The sequence below is a fragment of the Tupaia chinensis genome, unplaced genomic scaffold (assembly GCF_000334495.1).
Source record: "Tupaia chinensis unplaced genomic scaffold, TupChi_1.0 Scaffold000561_1, whole genome shotgun sequence".
NCBI classification, from domain to species: Eukaryota; Metazoa; Chordata; class Mammalia; order Scandentia; family Tupaiidae; genus Tupaia; species Tupaia belangeri.
In genome coordinates this window covers 3,927,490-3,941,620 of record NW_006160074.1, presented here as the reverse complement: position 1 = coordinate 3,941,620, position 14,131 = coordinate 3,927,490, and the positions used below count along the sequence as shown (strand labels likewise).

Genomic DNA, 14,131 nt, shown 5'->3' with positions numbered 1-14,131 from the left:
TGCTGAACTGCAGCCCCAGACACCTCCCCAGCCTAAGAGAGGGCCCAGGGCCTGGAGAAGGGCGGGCACACACAGCCTTTGCCTCCCCAGGTGCCTGCAGAACAATGGGACCCGGAGCTGCCCCAACTGCCGCCGTTCATCCATGAAGCCTGGCTTTGTGTGACTTCCAGCACAGCCTGGGCTTGTGCCTCGCCTGCTCCTGCCCCTTCTCTTTCTCCACCATCTCACTGGAGACCCCCTTACTCCTGGGGCAGCTGCCAGGGCTCCCTGGGCCTGCCGCCACTGCTCCTCTGGGCCTGAATGCCCTCCTCGCCTCTTTGTACTTTGCTCTTTATAGAAAAATAAACCATTTGTACCAGGTCCCAGCGATTCTAACTTTTCTTGCCCGGGACTGAGGGGTGGGGAGAGTGGGAGTGAGGTGGCCACGTGGGCTTCATCGGATTCCCATACCTTCCCTGGTATATATGAGGTGCCACTACCTCCCAGAACTTGGGACGTGGCAGTGAACCAGAGAGGAGAGATCTCTGCAGTGAGAGACTGACATGCAGGTGTGGGGAGGGGGAGTCTGCTGGAAGTAAATGCAAATACATGGTGGGAGGGCAGCAGGTGGTGCCATGGGTCCCACGTGGCCAGCCACAGGGTTCGAGTCCTAGACCTATAGCTTGAAGAACATGCTGGGTGCATGTGTGTGTGTGTGTGTGTGTGTGTGTGTGTGTGTGCTCAGAATCCCCAGAGAATGGAGAAAGGATTGCATTGTGGCTCTCTTTGTGGGGGGGCGGGATTTCTCACTTTTCTTCTCTCTACCTGGGAGTGCAAGCACCCTATAGCAAAACTAAAAACAACAAACAAGCACATGGAATGTCTTCTAGAAGGTCGTTACGAGCTTCAGTGTGTTCCCCCCAATTCATGTGTTGAACTTTGGTCCCTTCAGGCTGCTGTAACAGAATACCGCAGACTTGGAGCTTATAAACAACAGGATCCTCACAGTTCCACGGGCTGGGGAGTCCCAGAGCAGGGTGCAGCAGATCCCACGTCTGGTAAGGGCCTGCTGCCAGGGTTCATGGCTGGCGTCTTCTCTACTCGCACAGCAGTGAAGGAGGCAGGATCTCACATGGCTGCCTTCACAGTTCGAGTCCCAGACCCGGTGGCTTGAAAAACAAGCTGGGTGCATGTGAATGTGTGCCCAAGAACCCAGAAGGAGAGATGGAGGAGAAGGGATTGTGGCATGGCCATGCCCCTAGTGGGTGCTTTCTCGCCTTCTGTCTTTCTGTCTGTCTCTGGTGAGCACATGTACCCTCTAGCAAAACTGAGGAAAAACAAACAAACAAAAACAAGGTGAGCCTTTGATACAGTGACTGCCTTGAGCCTGTAAAGGAAACTGAAAGGATGATGAAGATAACACGAAAGGACACAGGCTAGGGCTAGCCCTTAGCTGGCGGTTAGGGCAGCTAGGTCCCACATGGTTGACTGTGCCGTTTGTGTCCTGGACCCGTTGACTTGAAAACCACACCAGGTGCATGTGCGGGCATGCCCAGAATCCTGAGGGGAATGTAGGGAAGGGAAGGGATTGCAGCGTGGCCATCCCCTCCAGGGCGTGTGTTCTCCCTCCGTGGGTCACTCTTTCTCTCTCTGGTAAGTGCACATACCCTAGAGCAAATTGTTTAAAAAAGGACTTAATAGGGGCCAGCAGTTAGCATAATGGCTATGTCACTGGATTCCCATGTAGCCGACCACGTTTTGAGTCCCGGACCCGGTGGCTTAAACTCACACCCGGCATGTATGCGTGCGTGCCCAAGATCCCAAGAGGAGAATGGAGAAGGGATTGCGGCGTGGCCATCCCCCCAGGGGGGGGGTGATTTCTTGTTTTGGCGTGGTGGTTAAGGCGCTGGACATTCCCACATGGCCGACCATGGTTCAAGTCCTGGAACTGGTGGCTTGCTTTCTCACTTTCTCTCTCTCTCTCTCTCTGGTCAAATTAAAATAAACAAACAAATAAATAAAGTTAAATAAATAATTCTTTTTTTTTTAAAAGGGACTTAATAAAAAGCATTAGAAGCCAAAGTTTGAGTCTGAGGTGGAGCCCTGTGTTACAAAGGGCATCGCTAGGACAGCTGGTGACACTTGAATGGAGTCTGAGTGTTAGATGGGGAACATACTGATGCTAACTTCCTTTTTTCTTTCTTTTTTTTAAGGTTTTTGCCATAGAGTGTGTGCACTTGCTGGAGAGAGACAGCGAGAGAGAGAAAGAGAAATAATCCCTCATGGGGCATGGCCATGCCTCAATCCTTTCTCTTCCATTCTTCTCTTGGGATTTTGGGCATGCACGCACGAGCACCCAGCGTGAGTTTCAAGCTGCCAAGTCCAGGACTTGAGCCGTGGTTGACCACGTGGGAGTCCAGAGCCTTAACCAGTACGCCACCTGCTGCCCCCGATGTTAACTTCCTGGAGTATAGGCTGTGCTCTGGTCAGTGGAGTGTCCTTGGTTGCAGGAAACGTGCACTAAGTATCCACGGTGATGCCGTAGCAGGTCAGCAACTTACTCTCAGTGGTTCGAAGGAAAAAGTTACCTGTATTATACTTGAAATTTTTCTGAGTTCAATCTTGTTTTCAAAAATAAATATAATTTTATAATAGAGTAGAAGAGTAAATAAGGGGATAGGGAGGGTGGGATGATTGGGCAGGGACGGGCAGGTTGTGCTTTTAGACCAGTGTGGCTGGGGCTGGGGTCCTGACAGTAGTGCACCAGAAAAGCAGGATGTTCAGTGAGGCCGAGCCTCGTGAGAAGGGCCCGGGTCCAGGTCTACATCTGGAGACTGCCCTCGGTATCCTGGGCACACGTGCGCCGTGACCTGAGCTAGCTGAGGCCGCGGGTGTGGGGTGCACTGCAGCGTCAAGACCCTGTTAGGAGTTCTCGCTCTTACTCTTGAAAGAAAGAAATAAACTTTAAAAATACCTGTCTCGGGAAGCAGCAGTTAGCGTAATGGCTATGTCGCTGGACTCCCACGTAGTCGACCGCGGTTCGTGTCCCGGACCCGGTGGCTTAAAATTCATGCTGGGCGTGTGTGCGTGCGTGCCCAAGATCCCGAGAGGAGAATGGAGGAGAAGGGATTGCGGCGTGACCATCCCCCCTGGGGAGTGATTTCTCGCTTTCTGTCTCTATGTCTCTCTCTGTCTGTCTGGTGAGCGCACGCGCCCTACAGTGAAAATCTCTCCAAAAAAAAAAAACAAAAAAACACCTGTCTCAGGCCAGCAAGTGGCATGGAGGTTAAGGTGGCTGTATCCCACATGGTTGACTTCACAGTTTGAGTCCCGGACCAGGCAGCCTAAACACATGCACGTGTCTGTCTTTGCCCAAAATCTTGAGAGGGTGATTTCTCACTCTCTCTCTGGCAAGTGCACACACCCTATAGCAAACAACAAAAAAAAAAAATTAAAGAATGAAGAAGCAAGAAATCTATCTCTGCCACTCTCTTCTTCTCTCTCTTCCTTTTTCTCTCTCTCATAAAAGAAATAAGCGGGAGGGACCAGCAGTTGGCATAATGACTATGTTGCTGAACTCCCATGTAGTGGATCGCAGTTCGAGTCCCGGACCTGGCAGCTTAAACTCACTCCGGGTGTGTGTGCGTGCATGGCCAAGATCCTGAGAGGAGATGGAGGAGAAGGGATTGTGGTGTAGCCATCCCCACTAGGGGGTGATTTCTTGCTTTCTGTCTCTATGTCTGTCTCTGTCTGGCGAGCGCACGCGCCCTATAGCAAAAATCTCCCTTAAAATAACAATAATAAATCAATAAAGGGTGGGCCTCATTGCAAAGGGGACATTTATTTAAGCAAAGACTTGAAGGAACTGAGGAGTGGACCAAGGACAGAGCCTTGAAAATGCAATCTAGGAGAACCAGCAGTTAGCGTAGTGGCTATGTCACTGATCTCCCATGTAGCTGACCGCCGTTCAAGTCCCAGACCCAGTGGCTTAAACTTACGCTGGGCACGTGTGCGTGCGTACCCAAGATCCCGAGAGGAGAATGGAGGAGAAGGGATTATGGCGTGGCCATCCCCCCAGGGGGTGATTTCTCGCTTTCTGTCTCTCTGTCTCTGTCTTTCTGGCGAGCACGCGCCCTATAGCAAAAACCTCTCAAAAGAAGAAAATGCAATCTGGGAAAAGGGTTCAGAGCCCTAACACAAGAGCCTTCCTGACCCATTCAAGGAGGGAGGAGGCCTGTCACTGTGAGCAGGGGAGTAGGCGGTGGGGACAGAGGAGACTGAGGGATCAAAAACTTGTAGGGCCACTGCGAGGACTTTGTCGTTGCTCTGAGCAAGCTGGACAGCTGCAGCAGGGTTTGGAGCAGGGGTGACATGATCTGCCTGGGTTTTGCAAGAATCCCTCTGGTTGCTATGTTGACAACAGAACAGACACAAAACAACTGGCCTGGATGTTTCAAAAATGTCGAGGCTCTGAAAGCCCAACAAGGTTAGAGGCTGTTCTAGAATGAACAAAACGAAAGAGACATGACCACTAAATGTAATACGAGCCCCTTAACTTGCTATCGGTTTCGTTTGTTTGGTTTTGCTATAGAGTGCGTGTGCTCATAAGAGAGAGAGGGGAGGGAAGAAGGCACCCCCGGTGGAGAATGACCACGCCATAGTATCTTCTCCGTCCTCTCCTTAGGATTGTATTTTCCCTTTGGGAGATATTTCCTATGGGGCATGGGTACTCTCCAGAGAGACAGAAAGAGACAGAGAGAAAGAAAGCAAAAAGTCACCCCCCTGGGGGAATGGCCACAAGGCAATCCTTTCTCCTCCATTCTCCTGTCAGGATCTTGGGCATGCATGCGCCCGCGCGCGCACACACACAGAGGCAGCTGACCTGAGGGTTTTTTTAATTATTATTTAATTATATTTATTATTATTTTTAAAAATTTGCTATAGGGCAACATGTATTTACCAGAGAGAGAGAAAGAGAAAGCAAGAAAAGAAGCCACCAGGTCTGGGACTCAAACTGCGGTCGGCCATGTGGGAGTCCAGCACCTTAACCATCATGCCACCGGCTGGGCCCTGGCTTGAGTTTTTTAAATCGCTGGATCCAGGACTCAAACTGTGGTTGACTATGTGGGAGTCCAGTGACATAACCATTATGACATAACCATTATGGCATCTGTGGGCTCCTCCATGCTTTTTCACACCTGTTACCCCACTTAGTATTCACCAGAACTCCGTGTGGTGGGTGTGAGGGCCTCTGCGTTTCCCACAGGTCCAGGGAGAAGCTCCGACTTGCCCAAGGTCACATGGCACAGCTGGGCTTGGCTTCTCTGTACCCTTTCCCTCCCCCGGGAGCCCTGGGATGTAATGAGGTCCCCAGTTCCTCCTCATCCTAGCTCCAGCTCTCCTCATGCAACTTCCTGACCCCGTGTCCCACCCTGCTCTAGGCCTGGCCTAGGCCTCTTCTTCTCTAGAAGCCCAGGTGGGCCTGAGGCCATGCTGTGCCCTGGGCTCTCTGCTCCTGTGGGGGCTGATCTTCTGGTGCCTCCTTGATCTCCTAGAACAGCTTGAACCTTCATAAACTGTCTTCCTGTTCCTTCCATCTTGCCCAGGATATCCTTGCTCCTGGGCCCCAAGACAGTATCTGTCCTCAGGCCGGGACCAGAAAATGGAACTTCAGCTTAGATTTTGATGTGCCCCCATCTTCCCCGGCAAATTTATGTGTTCAGATTTGACTGTGATGGGATCAAGAGGGGGAAAAAGTTATCCTTCTACTATGTTGAGAGGAGAGGCCTTTGGCGGATGGGCAGGATTAGATGAGGGTATCAGGGTAGGACCCATGATCGGCTCCTGGTGGCTATGTGAGAAGTAGGTCTCAGACATGACACACATGTTCTGCTCTTACTCTAACTCGCCATGTCATGTCCCGGGCCACTCCGATGTCCCCCATGCGTCAGATGCAGCCCCTTGACCTCGGATCCCCCAACTGTGACCCAAAGAAATCTCTGCTTTTTGTACATGACCCAGTGTGGTGGTTAGTGACAGAAAAGCAGACAAACAGTCCTTAATATGGCATTGGGGAGGTTCTGCTGATGGCATGGTGGTTAAAGTAGCTGTTCCCATGTGGCTGACAGTGCAGTTCAAGTCCCAGATTGCTGATTTGGAAAACACCCCAGGTGTGTGTACGTGCCCAAACTCCTGAGAGGAGAGTGGAAGAGAAGGGATTGTGATGTGGCTACCCATTCTGGGGAGTGATTTCTCACTTTCTCTCTCGCTATCTCTGTCTTTCTCTGGTGACTATGCATGCCCTATGGCAAAAACCTCTTAAAAAAAAAAAAAAAGGAATGAACTGGAGGGGCCAGCAGATAGCATAGTGGTCGTGTTGCTTGATTCCCACATGGCTAACCACAATTTGAGTCCTAGACCAGTTGGCTTGAAAATTACGCGGGGTGGGAGGACCATCAGGTGGTGTAATAGTTATGTCACTGGACTTCTACGTAGTTGGTGGTTTGAGTCCCTGACCCAGCAGCTTAAAACTCGTGCCTGGCACATATGCATGTGTGACCTAAATCCCAATAGGAGAATGGAGGAGAAGGGATTGCGGTGTGGAGGGATATTTATTATTTTTTAAATATTTAAAAAAAAAAAACCCTCAGGCCAGCCATGTGTATGTGTGTGTGTGTGCCCAATAGCAAAAATCTCCCTTAAAAAAAAAAGAAAGAATGGGAACCAGCAGTTAGCGTAATGGCTATGTCGCTGGACTCCCACGTAGTCGACCGCGGTTCGTGTCCCAGACCCGGTGGCTTAAAACTCACGCCGGGCGCGTGTGCGTGCGTGCCCAAGATCCCGAGAGGAGAATGGAGGAGAAGTGATTGCGGCATGACCATCCCCCCTGGGGGGTGATTCCTCGCTTTCTGTCCCTATGTCTCTCTCTGTCTGGCGAGCGCACGTGCCCTATAGCGAAAATAAAAATCTCTCCATAAAAAGAAAAAAATAAAATAAAATCCCAGGAAGGGAGTAGAGGAGAAGGGATTACAGCCTGACCATTGCCCCTGGCATGTGATTTCTCACTTTCCCTTTTCTTTATTTTTTTCTTTTTTTGAGAGGTTTTTCACTATAGGGCACGTACACTCGCCAGACAGACAAGAGACAGAGAGACAGAAAGCGAGAAATCACCCCCCAGGGGGGATGGTCATGCCGCAATCACTTCTCCTCCATTCTCCTCTCGGGATCTTGGGCATGCACGCACATGTGCCCGGCGTGAGTTTTAAGCCACCGGGTCTGGGACACGAACCGCGGTCGACTACGTGGGAGTCCAGCGACATAGCCATTACGCTAACTGATGGTTCCCTCACTTTCCCTTTCACTGTCCCTCTCTGGTGAGTGCATACACCCTATGGCAAAAACCTCTAAAAACAAACACAAAAAAAAGAGCTGGAGGGTCCAGCAGGTGGCATGATGGGTGGTTAAAGCACTGGATCCCACATGATGGACTCTGCTTTGAGTCCAGGACCAGGTGGCTTGAAAACCATGCTGGGCACCTGTGCGTGCATGCCCAAAATTCCACAAGGAGAATGGAGGAGAAGGGATTGCACCATGGCCATTCCCCTGGGGAGTGCTTTCTCACTTTCCCTCTCCCAGCGACACACAGGCCTTCTAGCAAAATAAAAAAAAAAAAAAAGAAAAAGAAAAAAAGAAAGAAAGGGAGGAAGAAAAAGAAAGAAAGAGAAGAAAGAAATGTCTGCACTTTGGGGGCTGGCAGGTGGCACCGTGGTTAAGGGTGCTGGACTTCCATATGGCCGACTGTGGTCCAAGTCCCAGACCCGGTGACTTGCTTTCTCACTCACTCTCTCTCTGACCCTCTCTGGTCAAATTAAAATAAATAAAATTCAATAATTTTTTTTAAAAGAAAAATGTTTTCATTTTAAAGAAAACCACTGTACAGATTTCCACCAAGTTTAGAGGGTATTTGTGACGGTTTGGCTTAAACTGTAAGCTATGTAAGGCCAGTAGGTGGCATGGTGCTTAAGGTGCTGGATCCCAAAGAGCTGGTTCTGCATTTGGAGCCCTGGACTGGTGCCCTGAAAAAGACGCCAGGCACAAATGCGAGTGTGTGTGCCCAAAATCCCAAGAGGAGAATGGGGGAGAAGGTATTGTGGAGTAGCCATATCCTGGGGGGTGGGGGGATAACTCACTGTCTCTCTCTTTGGCCAAGGCAAGTGCCCTATGGCAAAAAACAAACAAAAACAAACAAACAAACAAAAAACTGCGGAAAAAAAAAATATGTGTGTGTGTGTGTGTGTGTGTGTGTGTGTGTGTGCGCGCGCGCGCGCGCGCGCACGCGTATATAGCAGCGACATAGTTTTCACAAGCTCATTCCAGGGAGCTTGTCGGTTTTACCATAAAGTGGTGAGGTGGGGAGGTCCTCCAGCGCAGTAGACACAGGTCCAGGACCTGAGTCTCTTGTGATCCGGAGAGATCCGTCCTGCTCACTGAGCTAACTAACCGTGGAGAAAACAAATGCCCGCCTACGTAAGTGATGTTTTCGTGTTCAGCTGTAGAGTCTGGTTGCCAGCTGAACTCGTCGCACGTGGAAGTTTGGCGGAGCCTGCGCTGACGTTAGTTGCAGCAGTGATTTCTCGCTTTAGTACTGGCTAATGATTCTGCCCGGTAACCCTGCGTGGCTAGCTTAAACTTAAATACATAATAATCATAAAAATGCGGCCGGGGGTGGCAACCTCTTTTTTTTTTCCTCCTTTGGACATGGCTGGCAACCGTCGTTTATGATTTGGGAGGCAGTGCCACTGTGCAAGTACCCTCATTCTCAGAGGTCCAGAGTCTGAGATCGAACGCGCCCCTTCCAAGCGCTTTTTCAATTAAAACTACATTTCCCAGGGGCCCTCGCGCCCCCAGCTGGCTCCTCCCCTCCGGGTCCACGCTAGGTTCCGCCTTCGCCGCGCGCCGGCCGGTAGGCCCCGCCTCTCGCGCCTGGTAACTACCGCCTCTCGCGCCTGGTAACTACGGGCTGGGGGCGGGGCCTGCGGCCCGGGCTTCGTCTTTCGAGTCGGAGGAGCAGATTCGCCGTGGGCCCGGCTGGGACTGACGCGGTCCAGAGTCAGCGTGTGCGGGAAAGGCTCGCCACTCCTCGAGAGAAGACGTTAGGAAAGACGGCGTTCACCTCCCGCCGCGGCTCCTGCCCGGCCCCAGCTTTGGCCTTCTCCGCCAGGAAATGAATCTGCTGCCGACCCTGGAGAGTCCAGTGACTCGGCAGGAGAAGATGGCGACCGTGTGGGATGAGGCCGAGGTGGGCTCCGGGGCCAGCGGGCGGGAGCCGGTGGCGGGAGGGAAGGCGGTGGCGGGGGTCAGGGGCCTGCCTGATCGCAGGGACGGGACCGCTCGGGATGTGGGCAGCGTCTGAGCCCTTCATCTTGGTTTTATGGGCGCGCAAACCGAGGCTGTGAGGAGGCTCGGAGAGCGCGGGATGCCTGCCCGAGGAAAGGTAAACAAATGTAAGTGCTTTGATTTTTTTTTTTTTTTTTTTTGTAACAGCAAGATGGAATCGGGGAGGAGGTGCTCAAGATGTCCACAGAAGAGATCATTCAGCGCACGCGGCTGCTGGACAGCGAGATCAAGGTGGGCGCCCGACCCTGACCTGGACGGTCGCGTCTTCTGCTGCTTTTGGGCCTTCCTGCGGGGAGGCATGGGGCCTGCGGCTTCCTTCACCGACCAGGAAAACAGGAAGAAAATCAAGCCATCAAATGGGCAGGAAGAGGGTCAGGGTGGTGGAAGACCAGGTCTGAGATGAGGTGTCACCAGCCAGCCTTTCCCAAGGAGGGCTTTAAGTTTTCCTCTCCAGATCCCTTACAGATGAGGAAATCCCTATCCCTCGCTTAGAGACAGAACCTAAAACCTTAGTTTCTCTGACTCAAAGGCCTGTCTGTTTCCCCCGGTACATCAGCTCCTTGATGAGAGCTTTCCGAATCCGCCTCTTAAGTTCTGTCTTCGACTAGATGTGGACACAGTCAGGCTGGGCCTTCAGAGAGCCTTAGAGCTGGGTGAACAGACCCAGGAGGGTCCCCTGGACCGCCTAGACCTCACTGATGACAAGGCACTAGCGTAGGTGATCCAGGCTTAACATGGCTTCTACCCACCCTCATCCCAGATCATGAAGAGTGAAGTGTTGCGGGTTACCCATGAACTCCAAGCCATGAAGGACAAGATCAAAGAAAACAGCGAGAAAATCAAAGTGAACAAGACCCTCCCGTACCTCGTCTCCAACGTCATCGAGGTGTGTGTGTATGTGGAGGGGAAGAGATGGCGTCACTGGGGCCATCAGGGAAGAGTAGGTGGAGGTTTTGAAGCCAAACTCTGTGTTAGGGCTGCATATCACGCGGTTGTCACCCTAGCATGCACTTCTGGCAGGAGACGTGGGGCTTGAAAAGGCCTTGAAGTCTTACATGTCTCCTTTTCTGTTGCTCGTTCTTCTGGGAGGTGGGAGGTCAATGAAATCTGTGCAGAGAAGCAGCACCAAAACAGATCTTAGAATCCCATGACTTGGGACCAGCAGTTAGCGAAATCGCTATGTCGCTGGATTCCCATGTGGTCGACCGTGGACCCGGTGGCTTAAAACTCACGCCAGGCGTGTGTGCGTGCGTGCTCAGGATCCCGAGAGGAGAATGGAGGAGAAAGGGATTGCAGTGTGGCCATCCCCCCCGGGGAGTGGTTTCTGGCTTTCTGTCTCTCTTTCTCCGTCTGTCTGGCGAGCGTATGCACCTTATGGCAAAAACCTTTCCCCCCCCCAAAAAAAAATCTAAAAAAAAAAAAAGTAACCTAGAATCCCATGGCTTAGTGACCACACTTTCGCTGGGCCCAGGGCTACTGTGTGGAGTGAGGAAGGGATGTTCAGCCCTGTGAGCCTCGAGAATTCGAGAATTGTTTAGCTCTCGGAAGCTCTGGTCTCTGGGGAGTTCCAGGGGCTGAGCCTTTTCTCTTCCCAGCTACTGGATGTTGATCCCAATGACCAAGAGGAGGATGGTGCCATATTGACCTGGACTCTCAGAGGAAGGTCAAGTGTGCAGTGATCAAGACTTCTACACGGCAGGTGAGGCTGGCTCGGTAAAAGGAGAGCAGAGGTGGGTGTAGTGGGCCTTCCTGCGGGGAGGCATGGGGCCTGCGGCTTCCTTCACCGACCAGGAAAACAGGAAGAAAATCAAGCCATCAAATGGGCAGGAAGAGGGTCAGGGTGGTGGAAGACCAGGTCTGAGATGAGGTGTCACCAGCCAGCCTTTCCCAAGGAGGGCTTTAAGTTTTCCTCTCCAGATCCCTTACAGATGAGGAAATCCCTATCCCTCGCTTAGAGACAGAACCTAAAACCTTAGTTTCTCTGACTCAAAGGCCTGTCTGTTTCCCCCGGTACATCAGCTCCTTGATGAGAGCTTTCCGAATCCGCCTCTTAAGTTCTGTCTTCGACTAGATGTGGACACAGTCAGGCTGGGCCTTCAGAGAGCCTTAGAGCTGGGTGAACAGACCCAGGAGGGTCCCCTGGACCGCCTAGACCTCACTGATGACAAGGCACTAGCGTAGGTGATCCAGGCTTAACATGGCTTCTACCCACCCTCATCCCAGATCATGAAGAGTGAAGTGTTGCGGGTTACCCATGAACTCCAAGCCATGAAGGACAAGATCAAAGAAAACAGCGAGAAAATCAAAGTGAACAAGACCCTCCCGTACCTCGTCTCCAACGTCATCGAGGTGTGTGTGTATGTGGAGGGGAAGAGATGGCGTCACTGGGGCCATCAGGGAAGAGTAGGTGGAGGTTTTGAAGCCAAACTCTGTGTTAGGGCTGCATATCACGCGGTTGTCACCCTAGCATGCACTTCTGGCAGGAGACGTGGGGCTTGAAAAGGCCTTGAAGTCTTACATGTCTCCTTTTCTGTTGCTCGTTCTTCTGGGAGGTGGGAGGTCAATGAAATCTGTGCAGAGAAGCAGCACCAAAACAGATCTTAGAATCCCATGACTTGGGACCAGCAGTTAGCGAAATCGCTATGTCGCTGGATTCCCATGTGGTCGACCGTGGACCCGGTGGCTTAAAACTCACGCCAGGCGTGTGTGCGTGCGTGCTCAGGATCCCGAGAGGAGAATGGAGGAGAAAGGGATTGCAGTGTGGCCATCCCCCCCGGGGAGTGGTTTCTGGCTTTCTGTCTCTCTTTCTCCGTCTGTCTGGCGAGCGTATGCACCTTATGGCAAAAACCTTTCCCCCCCCCAAAAAAAAATCTAAAAAAAAAAAAAGTAACCTAGAATCCCATGGCTTAGTGACCACACTTTCGCTGGGCCCAGGGCTACTGTGTGGAGTGAGGAAGGGATGTTCAGCCCTGTGAGCCTCGAGAATTCGAGAATTGTTTAGCTCTCGGAAGCTCTGGTCTCTGGGGAGTTCCAGGGGCTGAGCCTTTTCTCTTCCCAGCTACTGGATGTTGATCCCAATGACCAAGAGGAGGATGGTGCCAATATTGACCTGGACTCTCAGAGGAAGGGCAAGTGTGCAGTGATCAAGACTTCTACACGGCAGGTGAGGCTGGCTCGGTAAAAGGAGAGCAGAGGTGGGTGGAGTGGATGCAGGGCAGGACCAGGGGGCCTTACCGAGGACAGTAGCTGAGACTGCACCTGTCATCCATCCTATAGACGTACTTCCTACCTGTGATTGGGCTGGTGGATGCTGAGAAGCTGAAGCCAGGGGACCTGGTGGTAAGTAGAACCTCAGCCCAGGCAGGGCTTTTCCAGAGATTTCTCTCACCAACTAGCTGCGCCCTTACATCAGCCATAGGTCGCTGTTGGCTCTGAATCTCAGTAGAGTAGCCCAGAGACTCTGGGACTCTGTCTGCTTGCTCTTCAATTCCTGTATTGTTCAGGCCTGAATTTTTCCTCTCACTCTGTAGATACCTGTCACATAGCCAATTAAAGGTAGGCCTTGAGCCGGGGCAGATCTGAAGGTGCTGTGCTGTGTCCTCAGGGTGTGAACAAAGACTCCTATCTGATCCTGGAGACCCTGCCCACAGAGTACGACTCGCGGGTGAAGGCCATGGAGGTGGACGAGAGGCCTACAGAGCAATACAGTGACATCGGGGGCCTGGACAAGCAGATCCAGGAGGTGAGGGAGGCACAGCGCCTGTCTGCAGCCTCACCAGCCTTCCCTTTCTCCACTCCACTGACTGGAGCATACCTTCCTAACGTGCCTATTATTCTTACAGGATCCTAGGGAGGGAGGGCCAGTGAAATCGAGTGATTGCACAGGATCATAAAAAGTTGGGGCCAGAGCCAAGAATGCAACTCAGGCTTCTGGTTCCTGGCCCAGTGTCTGTCTCCATGTCCTGCTGTTCCTAGAGAGGCCATAGCCAGTCTCTATGGGCATGCACATTCTCTGTCCTCGTGGGGGAAGGAGAGGGCAGTGCCCCCGAATTGGAGTAGGAGGAGTGCACATTAGAGTGAAGCCGTTGTGTGTTGGGCTGTAGGAGCCCTCAGGGCTTCACTCTCCTCACTCGGCTTCTCCCTGGCAGCTGGTGGAGGCCATTGTCCTGCCAATGAACCACAAAGAGAAGTTTGAGAACTTGGGGATCCAGCCTCCGAAGGGGGTGTTGATGTACGGGCCTCCAGGTACGGGGAAGACCCTACTGGCCCGGGCCTGCGCAGCACAGACCAAGGTGAGCACTCGGGAAGGATGAGGAGGCAGTGGGCGGGAGCCAAGGTTCTGCAAAACAGGCTCCAGGGCCTCTCGTGCCTTCTGCCCAACTGCCTCCTGCCCCCACAGGCCACCTTCCTAAAGCTGGCTGGCCCCCAGCTAGTACAGATGTTCATTGGTGACGGTGCCAAGCTGGTCCGGGACGCCTTCGCCCTAGCCAAGGAGAAAGCTCCGTCTATCATCTTCATTGATGAGCTGGATGCCATCGGCACTAAGCGGTGAGGGAGTGCTCCATGCCCCCCGGGATCTGCACAGCAGGGTGCTTGCCTCTCACTTGTGCTAAATCCTAGCATTTCCCTCCCTGTCCCCTCCCTAGGGGCAACGGCTCCTCTACTCCTGTGGCTCTGTGTCCTGAATTCTTTCTTTTGAAGAGGTTTTTTTTTTTTTTTTTTTTTTTTTTTTTTAGGGGCGTGCAGCCTCCCAAAC

The 14,131-nt window shown here is 52.3% G+C and overlaps 2 protein-coding genes across 3 annotated transcripts in view; both read left to right on the top strand.

Annotated features, from left to right (window-relative positions):
- RAPSN (receptor associated protein of the synapse) overlaps positions 1-354 on the top strand; it is a 13,769-nt gene extending 13,415 nt beyond the window's left edge. Inside the window, exon 8 of the mRNA XM_006157818.3 lies at positions 91-354. Within this exon, the coding sequence (XP_006157880.1) occupies positions 91-163 (73 nt within the window). The 3' untranslated portion in view covers positions 164-354. The remainder of the gene's footprint in view (positions 1-90) is intronic.
- An 8,726-nt stretch (positions 355-9,080) lies between these two features.
- Positions 9,081-14,131, top strand: part of PSMC3 (proteasome 26S subunit, ATPase 3) — an 8,032-nt gene continuing 2,981 nt past the window's right edge. Inside the window, exons 1-8 of one of the 2 annotated variants that reach the window (XM_006157817.3) lie at positions 9,081-9,277; positions 9,523-9,606; positions 10,136-10,261; positions 12,434-12,538; positions 12,652-12,714; positions 12,980-13,117; positions 13,524-13,667; positions 13,775-13,923. In XM_006157817.3, coding sequence (XP_006157879.1) covers positions 9,203-9,277; positions 9,523-9,606; positions 10,136-10,261; positions 12,434-12,538; positions 12,652-12,714; positions 12,980-13,117; positions 13,524-13,667; positions 13,775-13,923 — 884 coding nt within the window. In that variant the 5' untranslated portion in view covers positions 9,081-9,202. Of the gene's footprint in view, positions 9,278-9,522; positions 9,607-10,135; positions 10,262-11,577; positions 11,725-12,433; positions 12,539-12,651; positions 12,715-12,979; positions 13,118-13,523; positions 13,668-13,774; positions 13,924-14,131 lie in introns of those variants that run through there. The other variant, XM_006157816.3, reaches the window with a different exon arrangement.